The sequence below is a fragment of the Kogia breviceps genome, chromosome 1 (assembly GCF_026419965.1).
Source record: "Kogia breviceps isolate mKogBre1 chromosome 1, mKogBre1 haplotype 1, whole genome shotgun sequence".
Lineage (NCBI taxonomy): Eukaryota > Metazoa > Chordata > Mammalia > Artiodactyla > Physeteridae > Kogia > Kogia breviceps.
Window position 1 is genome coordinate 25,038,513 of NC_081310.1, and position 21,713 is coordinate 25,060,225.

Sequence of the window (21,713 nt, forward strand, 5' to 3'; positions counted from 1 at the left end):
TGATGTAGATTTGCCACAAACCTTCAATTTGTATAAAATCCATCTGTGAAGTGTGTTTAAGCTAAGCGCAGTGAAAGGAGGTATGCCCACACTATTGAATCTCTCAGAATTAACTGATTGAGGTCACCTGAATTTATCAGACTACTTTAGTGATAATTTAATTTTTAAGAAAAGAATCTATTTCCTAGGAACTAATTAGGGTGACCAGATGTTCCCAGTTTACCCAGACTGGTTTTCTGAGACATGGGAAATGCTAGAACAAGGAAAGTTGTAGGCAAACTAGGATGAGTTGGTCACATTAACCTTAATGGGGGAATCTTTCAGAAATTTCAAGACTTTGAAATTGCATATTTCTTTCAAACACAGAAATAAACTTAAGGTAAAGGCAACAAAGGATTTGGCTACAAATCCAGTATTTTAATGTTTCTCAACTGGTAAACCTGTATAATACTTTCTGTGTTAACCTGTAAAAATGTGAAATACATACTTGGTGGTTATTTTTAATACTATAGTAATTTTAACTTAAATAATTGAAAGTTTGAGCTCTTTTTAAAATACCAGGAAGCATAGGAGGCGTAGATTAACCTGCTGACCTAAACAGAATCTAAGTTTTAGGGCATTAATAGTTCTGTTTCCAAATTAACCTAGTATTCTAATGATACCTGCCAATGGCTTCAGAATTTTATTAGGAAATAAAGTAAATTTATCTTGTGCAATTGCAAAATCTGAAAAATATCGAATTACCAAAAAACACATGGCATTAATATTTTTGTTTAGTATTAAAATAATGATATAAAGTTGCCTGAATTTTCTACAGAACAAAGCAGAGTATTCTGTAGACAAAGCAACACATTTCGTTAAAAGCTGTTTTAGGCCTCAATTGAGTAATAAGAAAGAATATGTAAAAGGAAACTTAAATACTACCTAGTTCAGTTGGCTTAAGCTTTGGGGGACTGAGAGGCTCCTTTGAGAGTGTGAAAGTTATGGACTCTTCTCCAGCAAAGGGCATGTACACAAAAGTTTTTTACTTAAAATTTCAGGTAGTTCACAGACTCTTGGAGCCTGTACTTCAGTTTAAGAATGGCTGATTTGGTTCAATCGCTGAAAATATAGTATATTTGTATAATCTTCTACTTTAATACTTTGGAAGAATTAGACCCCTGTCCTCAAGTTTATTGCTTTCTGATTATAACTGTTAAATCTATAAGATAACGTGCATCTTGGGTGTCTCACAGAGAATAGGAACTTGCTCCTTTTTTTTTTTTTTTTTTGTCTATGCCAGGCAGCATGTGGGATCTTAGTTCTCTGACCAGGGGTTGAACCCATGCCCCCTGCATGGAAGCACAGATTCTTAACCACTGAACCACCAGGGAAGTGCTCCTATTATATTAGCAATTTCTCTGTACCTTGTGCTGCTGAGGAGTGCCTCAGTCCCTTGGTTTGTAGCCACCTGCCACTTTCACTGCTTCTAATAAACTGACAAGAGGTTCTAGCATTATAGTTCCCATTCTTTTCTTCAATTGAGACTTTACCATAGCTGCTGCTGGCATTGCAGTGGGGCAAAGGAAATCACCACTCCTACTGCCAGTTCCTTACAAAAAGGCAGAAAGGGGTTCTAATTCATCCCTTTTCATTCCACACCAGGGCCACTCTTCTCATCTTGATTTGTCTAGTCCTCTCCTCCAGAATCCTAACATTTCCATCCCCAGCAACTGTGATGAAATATCCTTAAAAATCCTAGATTGTAAATCGCATTTCAGTCTTTTGCATAAGCAGAGACCCATTGGTAGCATTCTTTTAAAACTTTTAGCAGTTATTTCTTGGAATGCACAGCACAGGGAATGCACAGGGAATATAATGGTTACTAAGACCCAATGCCTATACTACAAAATTACTGTCCAGTAGGCAAGCCAGATATGTGCACGAATGGGAAAGGACAGCGGAAATATGGAACCACCTCTTCTCTAAGTTCTAAATTAGAATCTCTTATTTTTATACATCTTTATTGGAGTATAGTTGCCTCACAGTGCTGTGTTAGTTTCTGTTGGACAACAAAGTGAATCAGCCATATGCATACGTACATCCCCATATCCCCTCCATCTTGCGTCTCCCTCCCACCCTCCCTATCCCACCCCTCTAGTTTGTTGCAAAGCACCGAGCTGCTCTCCCTGTGCTATGTGGCTGCTTCCCACCAGCTATCTATTTTACATGTGGTAGCGTGTATACGTCCATGCCACTCTCACTTCACCCCAGCTCCCCCCCCACAACCCCCCCGCCAGTCCTCAAGTCCATTCTCTACATCTGTGTCTTTATTCCTGCCCTGCCACCACGTTCATCAGTACCATTTTTTAAAATTCCATATATATGCATTAGCATACAGTATTTGTTTTTCTCTTTCTGACTTCACTCTATATGACAGGTCCATCCACCTCACTACAGATAACTCAATTTCGTTTCTTTTTATGGCTGAGTAATATTCCATTGTACATATGTGCCACATCTTTATCCATTCATCTGTCGATGGGACATTTAGGTTGCTTCCATGTCCTGGCTATTGTAAATAGTGCTGCAGTGAACATGTGTGGTACATGTTTCTTTTTGAATTATGGTTTTCTCAGGGCATATGCCATTGTTCTAAATTAGAATCTCTTTTAAATGTATAAAAGCTATGCATTGGTTGGTCCTGGTGGAGGAAACTTCTTAAATCCCATTTGAGGAGTAGAATTAGGATTTGTCTTTCCTTGACCTAGAAAATTGGTTAAGACAAGTGGTAAGTAGAATAATGGCTCCTCAAAGATGTCCACATGTTAATTCCCAGAGCCTGTGAATGCATATCTTACATGGCAAAAGGGACTGCAGGTGTAATTCAAGTTAAGGACCTTGAGATGGGGAAATTATCCTGGATTATCCAAGTGGGTTCAGTGTAATCATGAGTCCCTAAATGTGGAAGGGAGGGCGCAGAAGAGTTGGCTCAGAGAGAGAAGATTGAAGACGAGGCAGAAGAAATTACAAAGCAGAAAATGGACTCAATCCATTTTTGCTGGCTTTGAAGATGGAGGAAGGAGGACATAACCCAAATGCAGTTAGTTGGTCACCAGAATCTGGGAACAGCCTTCAGCTGACAATCATCAAGAAAACAGTCCAACAACTGCAAGGAACTGAATTCTGCCAGCAACCCAAATGAGCAAGGAAACAAATCCTCCCCTAAAGCCTGCAGAAAGAAACAAACCCCTGTCAACACTGATTTTAGGCTGGTGGGACCTATGCCAAAACTGCAACCTACAGAACTGTTTGATGATAAATTGGTGATGTTCAAACCTCTAAATTTGTGGTAGTTCGTTATGATGGAGAGAAAAATATAAGGGTGGGAAGGTGAAGGAGGGAGAAAAATAACTAAGTTCAGATTTCTTAGAAAATCTTAAAAATGCTTTGTGCATGCTTTAGAGATATGAGATAGGAGGAAAAAAACAAAAAAAACCTATATTTTGAAGTAGGCCTGGGGAAAAAAGTAATTGGTTGGAAACCAATGGCAGCAACAGAAAGGAGGCAAATAACTAATGAATGAGAAGTTTGCTCCTGTGAGGCTATGCTTTCTGCTTACTCAAAAGAGCCTATCTTTGTCCATCACATACTCTTCCTAAAGCCAAAAGCAGGGAAATAGAGGAAGAGGATTGTGAAGGAAAATCCCCACTTTTACAGCTTATCAAATTCATTATAGAGAGATTGTTCTTGTTTAAGGCCTCTTCTCTGGAATTACATGTCACCTGGCTAAGAAGACCTTGTGTTTAAAAAAAAAAAAAAAAAAAAGCAATGAAACATTGAAGAACAGTTACTATATTCAATCTCAAGAGATTCTCTATAGCAACACAGGGTCACCTTTGCTAAGTTACAGATAACAAAGTATTGAATAAAAGTCAAATTGTGGAAGGAAAGATTAGGGGCTGAAGCCTGAGTGCTTATTTTCTTTTATATCCTAAAGTCAATGTAAGCTATGCTGTGTGAAAAAGACCAGTTGTTTCTTACAAAACAAACACCCTATTTTAGAGGACACCTGGCCATCCAATTTAAAGATTATATTTCCTAGCTTCATTTGCAGTTAAATATAGCCATGTGATCAGATCCTAGCTGGAGGGAGGCATGAAAGTTGAAATAATGTGTGTGACTTTGAGGGAGAAATACATTTCTTTGTTTTTTGCCTCTTATTTTGAATTTTCTTTTTCCTATAGTTAAGCCTAAACATAGTGCTATCTTATCTTATTCCAGTTACCTGCACAGATAAATGGGAATGAATCAGATATTGGCCATAAACATTTTTTTTCAATTCTCTACATAAAACACCCTAAAGCTTCTTATTGGACTAAGACTATATAAAACAATATTTAAAACCACAGTTGTTTTTGGAATTAGTGATGATGGTGTTACCATATACTAAAAATATACTAAATACCACAATTATATACTTTAAAGTGTGAATTTTATGATATGTGAATTATATCTTACAACTTATTTTAAAAAACATGTTAAAATGAATCATTCAATGAAAGAGCATTAAATAGTTAAATTTTAAAATTAAGTTTCAAATTTAATTAAAATTACCATTTCTGTGGGATATGGGAATTATTTATTAAATATCTGAAACATAAAACTTTAACATAGATCCAGATGCTTTAACTTGTTACTATTCTGATATCCCCCTTTAAGTTTGCTTCTATTTTATTATTATTCATTTCCAGATTCAGATTTTGCATTACTTTGGAGAGCATATTATCATCTTTTTTATCTCCTGAAGCAGCCCCTTTGCTGAGGGCTTCTTCTGCTACAATAAAAAACTGTTCAGTTGGTTGAAGAATGCTTACTCCATAGCCATTGTTGTTGTAAATATGATTATTGGTCATCTTCAACTTGGGTGCTGGAAGAACCTGTTAAATTATTCAAGGAAATTAGCTTTTCAATTTCTATGAAAATAAAATATGAACTAATGAACATCTCATAAACTCTAGAACTTATTCTTGAGTTTACACGTCTTTTTTTTTTTTTTTTTTTGCGGTACGCGGGCCTCTCACTGCTGTGGCCTCTCCCGTTGTGGAGCACAGGCTCCGGACGTGCAGGCTCAGCGGCCATGGCTAACGGGCCTAACCGCTCCGCGGCATGTGAGATATTCCCGGACCGGGGCACGAACCCATGTCCCCTGCATCCGCAGGCAGATTCTCAACCACTGCGCCACCAGGGAAGCCCTACACATTTTAGAACAACTGAATCTCTCGGTTTTGACCAAGTATTATTTTCCTCACTGGATTAATGTAATACAACAAAAAGTTGTAATATTAAATGGAGTTTTCAATTTTATCCATTCTTGATAAAGACAACTGATTCTAGATGGGGATACAGCAATATCCCATTAAGTTGACTTTTAATATAACATGATAAATATGAAAATTTCAGATAATGAAAATGCTAATGATGAAAATAATTTAAAATAATGATATGTAAGTTAGTGTTCTAGGGAAAACATTAACTGTATGAGTCTAGAGAGGGACCTAGAAAGGTAGAATTTATAGAAGTAGAAAGGAATGGGAAGGCATTTCACTTATAAATTATTGCTATTAATGTTTTAATTGGTTAGCTTAAATTATTTTACAAAGTTTGAAAGTAAGACTTAAAATATTTAATATATTTATCCTCTTAATTTGCTTTGCCTTGGAAAATGTATTACAAGTCTTCTCAGTGAAAAATTAAAACATTTATAAGAGAACATCCCTACTTTCTCATATTCAAAGTTATTTACGAAGAATTTAAGTTGAAATTATTAAATAAGACTAAACTTGTTTCCTATCAGCCATCATTTAAACCATATTTTAATTACTTGTACCATACTTTTCCAAATCAACAATAACATTTATACTAAAATTTAAGACTGAGGGTATCTTTCTAATATTTATAATTCTTAAAAATTCTATGTTAAAAATATGAAAATACCTTCATATTAACTCCACCTAAGGTGCTTTTTGAACTGTCAGTTGTTCTGAGGTTATTACAGTGATGAATTTCATTCCTTTCCAAAATAGCTATGCTTCCAGGATACAGTTCAACACCAGCACCCTGTAAATTAAAAGCAAATAAAACAATCTATAAAACACATGCACCTCTCCAAAATTTTCTTTAGATTGGAAAACTGTAATTCTGTATTACCAATCTAAACACACTAAGTTACATGAAAATACATGATAGTGCAAACAATTTTGTGGAGATAATGTTTAAAACAAACTATTTGTGTCAGAATCATTAGGCCTAGAAGGAAGGTTGAAGTCATATGCCATATAACATTGCTCTCCTACCCAAATCAAGTCTTAGAAGGGGGTCAAAGATCTCTTTAAGCGATTATTTTCAATAGTTACAAAAATTCATTTATATATACACTCTAAATCCCTCATAATTCTGCTTAAGTATTTCCTCATTTTAGTGGGAACTAAGAAAAAGTCATTCTATAAAAAGGTCTTATTTTTCTGCTTCCTTTTATCTTTTTTCATTCAATTTTCTAGTCCCTTACTGGTCTTTGTGATTGTTATCTTTAGACTCAAGCTGTCAGAACTAATCACAGTACATTATAGCAATGTCTGATAGCTTATAAGTATTTACATCTTTTTTTCTTTTCTTTTTTTTTTTTTTTTTTGCAGTACGCGGGCCTCTCACTGTTGTGGCCTCTCTCGTTGCGGAGCACAGGCTGCGGATGCGCAGGCTCAGTGGCCATGGCTCACGGGCCCAGCTGCTCTGCAGCATGTGGGATCTTCCCGGACCGGGGCACGAACCCATGTCCCCTGTATCAGCAGGTGGACTCTCAACCACTAAGCCACCGGAGAAGCCCAGTACTTATATCTTTTTAAGTAGACCATCAAGTAACTGACTTGTGATCTGTTTTACAGCCACTGATTCCTAGATTTTTTTTAAAATCACACATAAACCAAATCTAGTAACTTCGTACTTTGGACTTAGGCAGTTTACTTTTCCTAAATGTACTAAGTGTATAATGACACACTTAACACTTGTTCTCATTTTATTTACTTTTATCAGTTTCTAAGTTTAATTATAATTCAATTCAAAGATAAAATAATTGTTACCCTTTGTTTCCATATTAAGATCACTCAAAGTTATCAATAGCCACATCCATAAATTTTATAAAATAAAATACCTGGGCACCAGTTATTTCACTGTCTGTAATTGTCAAAGCAGCTCCTGTAAGAACACACACTCCTGTTCCTTCACATTTTAATACACAGTTTTCTAGAGTCATGTGACCAGACTCCACCACCACAATACCATCAACTGTCCCTTGTTGTATCAAAGATAGATGCATTAATTTCACATTATCAGCTTTGGACACCACAAAACTGTCATAAGAAGGTTCAGAAGTAATCATAATTTCCTCTCTCTTTCCAATTCCTGATGTATAAAGACAAAAATACATAATTAAATCACTACTCCCAAAGCTTAAAGCCCTTTAGTCATTCAATAATACTTGCTCTTACTAAGTTTTTCTTTTCACACATTTTAAATAAGTAACATCTGTAATTATTCAGTCAACTAAATAGGTACTTAACTATAATGTAGTCTTTTGTCCTTATTTTGATGCCATGATGGAAGAATCTGGGTTTATAATCGATCTAAATACCTATGGTACTTATTCAACATACTCCTTCCACTGTGTATTTCCCTATATTATATAGTAAGCAGTCATCTACAAAATGTAGAAGATACCAAAACCTCATTTCAAAGCCATTATAAATTACCATAATGAAAAAGACAGGCGGAGACTTGAATTAGGTTACAAGAGTAATTAATCATATCCATAATTTTGTTCTAGAGTAGTCTGAGCAATCATCTAAACATCAATCCCAAAATAAGAGGTTGAGGGCTTCCCTGGTGGCGCAATGGTTGAGAATCCGCCTGCCAATGCAGGAGACACGGGTTCGTGCCCTGGTCCGGGAAGATCCCACATGCCGCGGAGCAACTAAGCCCGTGAGCCATGGCCGCTGAGCCTGTGCGTCCGGAGCCTGTGCTCCGCAACGGGAGAGGCCACAACAGTGAGAGGCCCGCATACCGAAAAAAAAAAAAAAAAAAAAAAAATATACAAAAATAAGAGGTTGGATCTTTAAGAAGACTACCAATTTTTAGAATTATAAATATGATCCTTATTACCCATATAGTTCAGCAAAATATAACTGATTACAGTCATCAAAATCTAGTGAAAACTTTGCTCAATTTTTGAATCGATAGCAAAGTTTAAGTCATCTGTCTTTTGGCTAGACAAGGGGAATAACCTTACTTTAATGTAAAAGGGCAAAATTAAAGTCACTAAATATGTTCAGAACCTAAAAGAAATTAGTAAACACTGCTTTTTACTTCTATTTTAGTGAGTTTGCATGTGAATTAAACTTTTTGAGAAAATGCTGAGCATATTTTAATATAGCCTTACATTTAGGTTTTCCTACTAGAGTGCTATGAAGTGCTATGGAGACAGAGGAGACAAAAGTAGTTTAGGTAAAAATATAGAGCTAATAGAAGATATTGTGAACTGATTTTTTTTTTCTGATTTTGATTATTTATTTAGAATCTCTGCTTGTAGTGCTACATTATCATGGGGAAAAAGTAATCTCATTGATTGATTTGCTTTGGTACAGTATGTCCAAATGAGGTCACCTGTACAGATAATATACCACTGAACAGGTGAGAAAATCTTAATTGTAAAAGGCACATAAGGGATTTTTGTGAAACATAAAACCCTGTTCTAATTTCTAGTAATCTGATTAACTATGTTTATAATATACAGTTTGTCCAGCATACACTGCTGTTAAAAAATTGCAAAGGATGCCTTGCTAACCCTTTATAGTGATGTCATCAGTCAATAAAGCAAGATTTACAGCTTGATATTCTCCTGGAAAAATAACTACTGTATCTCCACTATAACAACTATCCAAAGCCAAATCCAAATCATCATGCTGTTGGAGAAGTGTGTCTGAAGATAAGTCCTTTACCTGAAAAACAGAAATAAAACAATAGATCAAGCTGAAACAGGTCATTTTAATCAGTTAACTCATTGGTAACATGTGCTTTTCCCAAAGACTGACTTTGTATAGGTAGTGCACTGTAAATACTGTATGTATTTATGTTCATTAAGTGCTCAAAGTATCAGTCCATCAATTAAGGAATGATGAAGAGATTTTCTCATTACAGTTACATTCACTAGTGAATGATTACAATCACTAGTAATTTTACAGCTATTAAATAGAGCCAGAAGTTAAAATTTAACCTTTACACATTACCTCCTTAAGCCTCACAACAGTTCTTTGGGGTAAAGTATTATTATACCCTTGTAATGTTAAGAAATTGAAACTCCGTGAGAGTAAATGATTTGCCCACGGACACAGAGTTAGTGAAGCTAAGTTTTAGATGTAGGTCTTGATGACACCAGATCTCTTTGCTACTGGAAACTACTACTTCGTTTTAACTCAAACTGACCCTAAAATTTTGCTAAACCAACAAAAATTTATATATTAAAGATTCTAGAACTAAAATAAAAAAAGTACCAGAAATTTGCACTGGGAGTAGGAAAGAACTTCATTATTAGTGCCATGAAGAATGAGGAACTTTAAAAATAAAATCTGGTAACTAAAAATATACTCTGAAAAACTGCCTACACTTTTATCCCAAAAGAAATGGCATCATCATTCATATATCATTTTTCTTATTATATAAGAGGCACTTATTATAAAAAACAAAATGAAACAAAGCATAACAAAAGTGGAAATTTTAACCTAAATTATATATATATATAGATATTTCCTTCTTGTCTTTTTCCCATGCATATATTCATTTATTCATAATACCAATATATCATACCATAGATGCATATGGTTTTGAATCCTGATTTTTCTCATTACATTATATCACATTTCCCCATGTCTTTAAATATTTTTTCAAAGCCTAGCCCCAATTTTTTTTTAATTGGGGATATAGTTTTACAATGTTGTGTTAGTTTCTACTGTACAGCAAAGTGAGGTGGAGTTCCCTGTGCTACATAGCAGGTTCTCATTAGTTATCTATTTTATACATATTAGTGTATATATGTCAATCCCAATCTCCCAATTCATCCCACCCACACCCCTTTACCCCCTTGGAGTCCATATGTTTTTTCTCTACGTCTGTGTCTCCAAAGCCTAATTTTTATGAGTTACATAATAATACATCATACAGATGTGTCATAATATGATTTTCTTACCCTCATTTAGATAGCTTACAGTTTTTTTCGATATTACAAAAATACTACCACAAATAAATCATTACACACATCTCTAGTTATTTCTTTAGGATAAACTAGATTGAGAATTACTAAGTCAAAAGGTATAAAACATTTTAAGCCTCTCGGATACAAATTGCTAAACCACCCTCCAAGAAAGTTTAACCAACTGAAACTTGGTCTGAGAACTCACTTTTCTGCAAGCTCATCAGCATGGGGTATGTTAAATGTATAAAAATATTTGCCATTTTAATAGGCTCACTGCCTCATTTTAATTTTCTTTGATAAGCAGGAGTGAACATTTTTTTCCAGCTATATATATGAAACTCAAAATCCTCACTAAATCAGCAAACCAATACAGTCATTTGTGCTTGTATTACATCTTACATACTCTAAATACTTCTGTAGCAGACAGTACGAGGACTACCTCTGTAAATACTTCGGAAGAACTCTAGAATACATCTCATTTATATATATATATATATATTTATTTTTTATTTATTTTTTTGGCCGTGCCATGTATGTGGCTTGCAGGATATTTGTTCCTCGACCAGGGATCAAACCCATGCCCCCTGCAGTGAAAGCGCAGAGTCCTAACCACTGGACTGCCAGGGAATTCCCATCATTTATATTTGCTTTATTCACTGAAACAGGAAACACGAGAAAAATGTTTGATAGGGGAAGATAATGAGTTTAATTTTGGTGCCAGTTAATTTGACGTACCAGTGGAGTCACTCAGAGATATCCAGCAGACCATCTATATAAGGATCTAGAATACAGGACTGAAATCTGACAAGGTATAAAGATCCTAGAATTGTTTACTTGTATGATAATTCAAGCATGGGAATGGGTGCGATTACCTATAAGAATGTATAAAAAGGAAAAGGTAGCACCCTTGTACAGAACACTGAGGAATAACATTTAAAAGGTAGGCAAAAACGATATTACAAAGAAAACTGAGGAGTGGCCAAAGAGGTGGTAAGAAAATCAGATCAAGATGTCAGGAAAGGAGAAGTAGTTGATCATATCAAATGCTGCTGAAAGATTAAAAGAGATGGTAATCCCTACTGCATTTAGCCATAGCTTGGTCCCACATGACCACAAGAGCATTTTCCTTGGTATTCTGGAGGCAGAAACCAGATCACTGAGTAGCGGCATGAATGGGAAAGAAGTAAAGACAAGTGCAGCCAAATATTTCAAGAAGTTTGGCTCTGCAAGGGAAGAGACAAAGATGTATTTAGGGTAGATATTGTTACTTAAGATAAAACAGTATTGAGCATCCCTCAATGCATTCAGAAAGGAGAGAGCAGAGAAAAAGGTACAAGAAAGAGGTGACATCCTGGAAATAGTGGAGTAAAGAGCTCCAAGAATTAGTTCTTCTAAAGCAAGCAAATTGGCAAAAAATTACAGAATCAATGTTTTTTGTAACTGAAATCTAATTAAACATAGCAGCCAAGGAACTCCTAGATGAAGAAGTTGTTAAAATTCAGTAAGAAAGTGTTTTGGTGTTTTTACTTACTTGCCTACCATACCCCATTCTCCAGACTGGCAGCAGTTGAGTGAATAGCGACAGCCCATATTTCTGATGTGGCTTGCTGGCACTGTGATGGGTGAGGGGTGGGGGAAATAGGGACCTTATTCTCAAAAAATTGTGACTGTGCATTTTGACCTGTCTGATGATCAGTATCTCAGGAGAGGGACTGGCAAAGAAACTGACCTTTGTTTCACCTCCCTCAGGATGGAGGAGCTTTATAAGTAGCATCTGATGAAAGCATTTAAAGACATACTCTACCCAAAGCTACCTGGGACAAAGGATGAAAGAAGGGCAAGGAAAAGCCTACAAATGAGGAGGAAGATTCTTGGGGAAATAAGAGCTACCTTATATACTGGGAAATCTACAGTAAAATGCACAGTCTCAGGGATGGATGCATACTCAAAAGAGATCTGTAAAGACCTTAAGCTTGTGCTTCTGGCTGATCACTGGGCCTTGTGGAAGCAGGAGGTGAAAACTAAGGCAGAGTTGTAGGCAGCCTGACTTAGTTTGAAGGAGTGCCTCAACTCAGAGCTAATCTGCAAAGACAAGGAGTTTTTTGTTTTTGTTTTTAGCTGCAGGTGTTTAGGGAAATTTCTGTCAGGTCACTGACTAACTGCTGAGATAACAGAGACTTCAGCAGCCACACACAAAAAAGAACAGAGCCTTTGCAAAAACAGTTTGGAAAATTCACTAAACATATGGACTACAGTCTTAAACAACCAATACAACGAACCCTGGGGATGGGGTAGAATCCTATTTCCAGAGTTACCACATTATAATATTAAAAATACCCAGTTTTTTGGGCTTCCCTGGTGGCGCAGTGGTTGAGAGTCCGCCTGCCGATGCAGGGGGCGCGGGTTCGTGCCCCGGTCCGGGAGGATCCCGCGTGCCGCGGAGCGGCTGGGCCCGTGGGCCATGGTCACTGAGCCTGCGCGTCTGGAGCCTGTGCTCCGCAACGGGAGAGGCCACAACAGTGAGAGGCCCGCGTACCACCAAAAAAAAAAAAAAAAAAAAAAAAAAAAAATACCCAGTTTTCAACAAAAATTATAAGACATACAAAGAGACAGGAAACTATGGCCCATTCACAGGAAAAAAAAAAAAAGAAATTGACAGAAACCATCTCTGAGGAAGTCCAGAAAAGACTTTGGACTTAACAGACAAAACTTTAAATCAACTGTCTTAAATAGCCTCAAAGAGCTCAAGGAAACCATGGATAAATAATTAAAGGAAACTAAGAGAACAACAGATGAATAAACAGAATATCCATAAAGGGATAAAACATAAAATGGAACCAAATAGAAATTCTATAGCTGTACAGTAAAAGTACAAAAAAGTACAATAGTTGAAATGAAGAACTCACTAGAGAGGTTCAATATCAGATCTGAGCAGGCAGAAGAAACTTGAAGATAGGACAATTGCAGTTACTGAATCTAAGGAGCAGGAAGAAAAATAAAGTTGAAAAGACCAGTGGTGTCCCATCAAGAACACCGATATTATGGGAATCCCAGAAGAAGACAGAAAGAAAAGAGCAGAATATTTGAAAAAAATAATGGTTGGAAACTTCAAATTTGTTGAAAGATGTGAATCAACACATCCAAGAAGCTTAATGGATGCAGAATAAATAACAAAGAGATCCACACCAACATACATTATAATCAAACTGTTGAAAGCCAAAACAGAGATTCTTGAAAGCAGCAAGAGAGAAGCAATTCAATGTGAACAAAGGATTGGCAATAAGATTAACATGATTTCTCATCAGAAACCATGGAAGCCAGAAACCAATGAGATGACATATTTAAAGTGCTGAAAGGGGGGAAAAAAAACTATCAACCAAGAATTCTATATCTGGCAAAACTATTCTTCAAAATAAAGAAAACCTTAAGACATTCCCAGATAAACAAAGGCTGGATCTTCCCTATGCTAAAGGGAGTCCTTCAGACTGAAGGAAAAGAACACTAGATAGTAACTCAAAGCCATATGAAGCAGCAACTACAGCAAAGGCAGCAAATACATGGGTAAATATAAAGCCAGTATTATTATAATCTTGGTTTGTAACTCCCTTTCTTTGTTTCCTGTACGATTTAAAAGAGCAATTCATAAAACAATTATAAATCCATGTTAATGGGCAGACAATGTATAAAGATGTAATTTGTGACAATAACAACATAAAGTAGGAACAGAGCTGTAAAAGACCAGAGTGTTTATGTGCTATTGAAGCTAAGTTGGTATCAGTCCAGACTAGATTGTTATATATTTAGAATGTTAATTGTAATCTCCATGGTAACCACTAAGACGATAACTAAAAATATACAGAAAGGAAATGAGTGAGTCAAACAAAATATTAGAAAAAAATTCATCAAATACAAAAGAATATGACATATAGAAATCAAATGGCAAATGGCAGAAGTCCTTTCTTATCAGTAATCACTTCAAATGTAAATGGATTAAGATCACCAATTAAAAGACTGGTAGAATGGATAAACATGATCCAATTATACAATGTCTACAAGGGACTCACTTTAGATCCAAAGACACAAATAATAGTAAAAGGGTAGAAAAAGACATTCCATACAAATAGTAACCAGAAGAGAACTGCCGTGACTATACTAATATTAAACAAAATAGACTTTAAGTCAAAAGATTTTACCAGAGACAAAGAAGGACATTATATATTGACCAAAAAGAATTTATTCATCAAGAAGATATAATAAGCACGTATTCAGGAAACAATGAGGCCCCAGAATATATGAAGCAAACACTGGCAGAGCTGAGGGGAGAACTAGACAGTATAGTTGAAGACTTCCATACTCCATTTGCAATGATGACTAGTACATCTACAGAAGATCAATAAGGAAACAGGATTTGAACAACACTATAATTCAGCTAGACCTAATACAAAACTCAACACAGAAGAATACATATTCTTCTTAATTGCACATGGGACATTCTCCAGGATACACCATATGATAAGTTACAAAACAAGTTTCAATAAATGTATCCTCTCTGACCACAATGGAATTGATTTAGAAATAAATAACAGCAGGAAAAACTGGAAAATTCACAAATATGTGGAAATTAAACAACATTCTTAAGCAACAAATGGGTCAAAGAAAACCCAAAGAAAAAATGAGAAAATGCTTTGAGGTGAATGAAAACAAAAACACAACATACCAAAATTTATGGGATGCTCAAAGCAGAGTTCAGAGTGAAATTTATAGTTATAAATGCTTACATTAAAAAAGAAAGATCTTGGGGACTTCCCTGTTGGTGCAGTGGTTGGGAATCCACCTGCCAATGCAGGGGACACAGGTTCGAGCCCTGGTCTGGGAAGATCCCACATGCCGCGGACCAGCTGGGCTCGTGCACCACAGCTGCTGAGCCTGCGCCCTACAGCCTGTGAGCCACAACTACTGAGCCCATGTGCCACAACTACTGAAGCCTTTGGGCCTAGAGCCTGTGCTCTGCAACAAGAGAAGCCACCGCAATGAGAAGCCCGCGCACCGCAATGAAGAGTAGCCCCCACTCACCACAACTAGAGAAAGCCCATGTGCAGCAATGACCCAATGCAGCCAAAAATAAAATAAATAAATTTTAAAAAAGAAAGAAATCAGTAACCTAACTTTATATCTTATGGAACTAGAAAAAGAAGAACAAACTAAATCCAAAGTCAGCAGAAGAAAGAAAATAATAAAGATTAGAGCAGAGATAAATGAAATGGAGAACAGAAAAACAATAGAATTAATGAAATCAAAAGTTGATTCTTTGAAATTATCTATGAAGTTGACAAACCTTTAGCTAAACTAAGAAAAAAGGGAGAAGGCAAAAAATAACATCAGAAATGAAAGTGGAGACATTACTACTGAACTTCTAGAAATAAAAAGGATTATAAGAGAATATTGTGAACAAATGTACACCAACAAATGCTCCAACAAAATGTACAACAAAATGAAGTGTACAAATTTCTAGAAATACACAAATTACCAAAACTGAGTTAAGAAGAAATAGAAAATCTGAACAGACCTAGAACAAGTAAAGAGATTGAATCAGTAATCAAAAATCTCCCAACAAAGAAAAATCTAGGACCAGATGGCTCCATTAGTAACTACTACAAAACATTTAAAGAATTAACATCAATTCTTCTCTCCAATTCTTCCAAAAACAGGAGAGAACAACTCTTAACTCCTTCTATGACGCCAGCATCCTCTGATAACAAAGCCAAAGACATCAGAAGAAAACTACAGGCCAATTTCCTTTATGAATATAAATGCAAAAATCCTCAACATATTCTAGCAAGCCAAACCGAACAGTATTTTAAGAGTTATACACCATGACCAAGTGGGATTTATCCCAGGAATTCAGGGGTAGTTTAACATATAAAAATCAATCAATGCTACATTAATAAAATGAAGGGGGGAAAGAAACTACAGGATCATCTCAATTGATGTATAAAAAGCATGACAAAATCCAATACCTTTTCATTATAAAAACCACTCAAAAACTAGGAATAGAGGGAAACTTCCTCAACACAATAAACGTAATTTACAAAAAGCTCACAGTTAACATCATAATCATAAAAGACTGAAAACTTTCTTCCTGTATTAGTTTCCTAGGGTAACAAAATACCACAAACTTAGTTAGCTAAACAACAGAAATTTATTTTCTCACAGTTCTGGAGGCTGCAAATCCTAGATCAAGGTGTCAGTAAGTTTGGTTTCTTCTGAGACCTCTCTCCTTGGCTTGCAGATGGCCACCCTCTTGCTTCCTCTTCACATGGTTGTCCCTCTGTGCATGTGCACCCTGGTACCTCTTTGTGTGTCTAAATTTTGTCTTCTTATAAGGACGTCAGGCAGTTTGGGTTAGGACCCACCATAAGGACTTCATTTTAATTTAATCTTTTCTTTAAATACCCATCTCCAAATACATGTAGTTATATTTTGAGGTATGGGGATTAAGACTTCAACATATGAATTCTGGAGAGACACAGTTCATCCTGTAACACTTCCCTATGATCAGGGACAAAACAAAGACACCCATTTTTACCACTACTATTCAACACTGTACTAGCCAGAAGAAATTCTAGCCTGAGCAACTAGGTAAAAATAAATAAAAGGCATCTAGACTGGAAAGGAAGAAGTAAAACTACTTTTATTTGCAGACAACATGATTCTACATATCATATACCTAGAAAATCCAAAAAAATTCACCAAAAAAGTATGATAGCTAATAAATTCAGCAAAGTTGCAGGACACAAGATCAACACACAAGTCAGTTTTGTTTCTATATACCAGCAGTGAACAATCTGAAAAGAAAATTAAGGAAATAATTCTATTTACAAGAGCATCCAAAACAATAAAATATCTAGGAATAATTTTTACATACATGTAAGGTGAAAGCCTTTATGTAAAAACTACAAAACTTTGCTGAAAGAAATTAAAGAATGCCTAAGTAAATTGAAAGGCTCCATGTTTATAGATTGGAAGATTTCCATATTGCTAAGATGGCAGTACTACCCTAATTGATCTACAGATTCAATGTAATTCCTGTCAAAATTCCAATAGCCTTTTTAGCAGAAATGGAAGACCTTATCCTCAAATTTATATGGAATTGCAAGGGACCCTGAATATCCAAGACAGTATTGAAAAAAAAGTTGGAGAACTCACACCTCTGATTTCAAAACTTACTACAAAGCTATAGTAATTGAACTGTGTGATACTGTCATAAGGATAGACAGTATCTGAAACAGAACTGAAAGCCCAGAAATAAACCCATACAACCAAGGCCAACTGATTTTCAACAAGGGTGCCAAGACTATTCAGTGGAGGAAAGAACAGTCTCTTCAACAATGGTGTTGGGACAACTGGATATCTACATGCAAAGAAATAGAATTGGAATCCTCACTCACACCATATACAAAAATTAACTCAAAATGGATCAATGACCTAAATATAAGAGCTAAAACTATAAAACTCTTAAAAGAAAACATAAGGTTAAATTTTTATCACCTTGGATTTGGCAATGGATTCTTTGGTATGATACCAAAAGTATGAGTAATAGAAGAAATAGGTAAACTGAACTTCACCAAACTTTAAAACTTCTGTGCATCAAAGAACATTATAAAGAAAGTGAAAAGACAACTATGAAATGGGAGAAAACATACATAAACATACATCTAATGTGGATCTAGTATCCAGAATATACAAGGAATTCATAATCAATAAGAAAAAGACAAACAACCCAGTCAAAAATGGGCATAGGACTTGAAGAGATATCTCTCCAAACCAGAGATATAAATGGCCAACAAGCACATGAAAAGATGAACTGAAAATCAAAATCACAATGAGATACCACTTCATATCCACTAGGATGACTGTAATGAAAGAGACAGATAAGTGTTGATAAAGATGTGGAAAATCAGAACCCTCAAACATTGCTGGTGGGAATGTAAAATGGTTCAGCCGCTGTGGAAAACAGTTTAGTGGTTCTTTAAAAAGTCAAACATATATGGTTTAACATATGTAGTTGACTGGAAGGATATTTAGGATATTAACTCAATAGAGAATACAGGAGGACTAGGGATAGGATTTATTAATAAGTTAAAAAAATTAATAAGTTCAGGTCGAGGAACCAACATGGCGGAGTAGAAGGACATGCTCTCACTCCCTCTTGTGAGAACACCAGAATCACAACTAGCTGGTGGACAATCGTCAACAGGAAGACACTGGAACTCACCAAAAAAGATACCCCACATCCAAAGACAAAGGAGAAGCCACAATGAGATGGTAGGAGGGGCGCAATCACAGCAAAATCAAATCCCATAACTGCTGGGTGGGTGACTCACAGACTGGAGCACACTTATACCACAGAAGTCCACCCAGTGGAGTGAAGGTTCTGAGCCCCACGTCAGGCTTCCCAACCTGGGGGTCGGGCAATGGGAGGAGGAATTCCTAGAGAATCAGACTTTGAAGCCTAGTGGGAATTGATTGCAGGACTTCTACAGGACTGGGGGAAACAGAGACTCCATTCTTGGAGGGCACACGGAAAGTAGTATGTGCATCAGGACCCAGGAGGAAGGAGCAGTGACCTCATAGGAGACTGAACCAGACCTACCTGCTAGTGTTGGAGAGTCTCCCGCAGAGGCAGGGGGTGGCTGTGGCTCATCGTGGGGACAAGGACACGGGCAACAGAAATTCTGGTAAGTACCCCTTGGTGTGAGCCCTCCAAGAGTCTGTCCTTAGCCCCACCAAAGAGCTCAGGTAGGCTCCAGTGTTGGGTTGCCTCAGGCCAAACAACCAACAGGGAGAGAACCCAGCACCACCCATCAACAGTCAAGTGGATTAAAGTTTTACTGAGCTCTGCCCACCAGAGAAACAGTCAGCTTTACCAACCAACAGTCCCTCCCATCAGGAAACTTACACAAGCCTCTTAGATAGCCTTATCCACCAGAGGGCAGACAGCAGAAGCAAGAAGAACTACAATCCTGCAGCCTGTGGAACAAAAACCACATTCACAGAAAGATAGACGAAAAGGCAGAGGGCTATGTACCAGATGAAGGAACAAGATAAAACCCCAGAAAAACAACTAAATGAACTGGAGATAGGCAACCTTCCAGAAAAAGAATTCAGAATAATGATAGTGAAGATGATCTAGGACCTCAGAAAAAGAATGGTGGCAAAGATCGAGAAGATGCAAGAAATGTTTAACAAAGACCTAAAAGAATCAAAGAACAAACAGAGATGAACAATACAATAACTGAAATGAAAACTACACTAGAAGGATTTATAGCAGAATAACTGAGGCAGAAGAACAGATAAGTGAAAGACAGAATGGTGGAATTCACTGCTGTGGAACAGAATAAAGAAAAAAGAATGAAAAGAAATGAAGACAGCCTAAGAGACCTCTGGGACAACGTTAAACGCAAAAACATTCTAATTATAAGGGTCCCAGAAAGAGAGAAAGGACCAGAGAAAATATTTGAAGAGATTATAGTTGAAAACTTCCCTAACATGGGAAAGGAAATAGCCACCCAAGTCCAGGAAGCACAGCGAGTCCCATACGGGATAAGCCCAAGGAGAAACACACCAATACACATAGTAATCAAATTGGCAAAATTAAAGACAAAGCAAAATTATTGAAAGCAGCAAGGGAAAAACAACAAATAACATACAAGGGAACTCCCATAGGTTAACAGCTAATTTCTCAGCAGAAACTCTACAAGCCAGAAGGGAGTGGCATGATATACTTAAAGTGATGAAAGGGAAGAACCTACAACCAAGATTACTGTACCCGGCAAGGATCTCATTCAGATTCGATGGAGAAATCAAAAGCTTTACAGACAAGCAAAAGCTAAGAGAATTCAGCACCACCAAACCAGCTCTACAACAAATGCTAAAGGAACTTCTCTAGGTGGGAAACACAAGAGAAGGAAAAGGACCTACAAAAACAAACCCAAAACAATTAAGAGAATGGTCATAGGAACATATATATCGATAATTACCTTAAACATGAATGGATTAAATACTCCAACCAAAAAACACAGGCTTGCTGAATGGATACAAAAACAAGACCCATATATATGCTGTCTACAAGAGACCCACACTTCAGACCTAGGGACACATACAGACTGAAAGTGAGGGGATGGAAAAAGATATTCCATGCAAATGGAAATCAAAAGAAAGCTGGAATAGCTACACTCATATCAGATAAAATGGACTTTAAAATAAAGAATGTTACAAGAGTCAAGGAAGGACACTACATAATGATCAAAGGGATCAATCCAAGAAGAAGATATAACAATTATATATGCACCCAACATAGGAGCACCTCAATACATAAGGCAACTGCTAACAGCTATAAAAGAGGAACTCGACAGTAACACAATAATAGAGGAGGACTTTAACACCTCACTTACACCAATGGACAGATCATCCAAAATGAAAATAAATAAGGAAACAGAAGCTTTAAATGACACAATACACCAGATAAATTTAATTGATATTTATAGGACATTCCATCCAAAAACAGCAGATTACACTTTCTTCTCAAGTGTGCACGGAACATTCTCCAGGATAGATCACATCTTGGGTCACAAATCAAGCCTCAGTAAATTTAAGAAAATTGAAATCATATCAAGCATCTTTTCTGACCACAATGCTATGAGATTAGAAATCAATTACAGGGAAAAAAAATGAAAGAAACACAAACACATGGAGGCTAAACAAAATGTTACTAAATAACCAAGAGATCACTGAAGAAATCAAAGAGGAAATCAAAAAATACCTAGAGACAAATGACAATGAAAACACGACAATCCAAAACCTATGGGATGCAGCATAGCAGTTCTAAGAGGGAAGTTTATAGCTATACAATCCTACATCAAGAAACAAAAATCTCAAATAAACAATCTAACCTTACACCTAAAGGAACTAGACAAAGAAGAACAAACAAAACCCAAAGTTAGCAGAAGGAAAGAAATCATAAAGATCAGAGCAGAAATAAATGAAATAGAAACAAAGAAAACAATAGCAAAGATCAATAAAACTAAAAGCTGGTTCTTTGAGAAGATAAACAAAATTGATAAACCTTTAGCCAGACTCATCAAGAAAAAGAGGGAGAGGACTCAAATCAATAAAATTAGAAATGAAAAAGGAGAAGTTACAACAGACACCGCAGAAATACAAAGCATCCTAAGCAACTACTACAAGCAACTCTATGCCAACAAAATGGACAACCTGGAAGAAATGGACAAATTCTTAGAAAGGTATAACCTTCCAAGACTGAACCAGGAAGAAACAGAAAATATGAACACACCAATCACAAGTAATGAAATTGAAACTGGGATTAAAAATCTCCCAACAAACAAAAGTCCAGGAGCAGATGGCTTCACAGGCA

The 21,713-nt window shown here is 36.4% G+C and overlaps 1 protein-coding gene across 1 annotated transcript in view; it reads right to left on the reverse strand.

Annotated features, from left to right (window-relative positions):
- Positions 1-4,556: 4,556 nt before the first annotated feature.
- Positions 4,557-21,713, reverse strand: part of SHCBP1L (SHC binding and spindle associated 1 like) — a 43,740-nt gene continuing 26,583 nt past the window's right edge. The window contains exons 8-11 of the mRNA XM_059074844.2: positions 8,876-9,029; positions 7,187-7,437; positions 5,977-6,099; positions 4,557-4,919 (exon numbers count right to left, since the gene is read on the reverse strand). Of these exons, the coding sequence (XP_058930827.1) occupies positions 4,668-4,919; positions 5,977-6,099; positions 7,187-7,437; positions 8,876-9,029 (780 nt within the window). The 3' untranslated portion in view covers positions 4,557-4,667. The remainder of the gene's footprint in view (positions 4,920-5,976; positions 6,100-7,186; positions 7,438-8,875; positions 9,030-21,713) is intronic.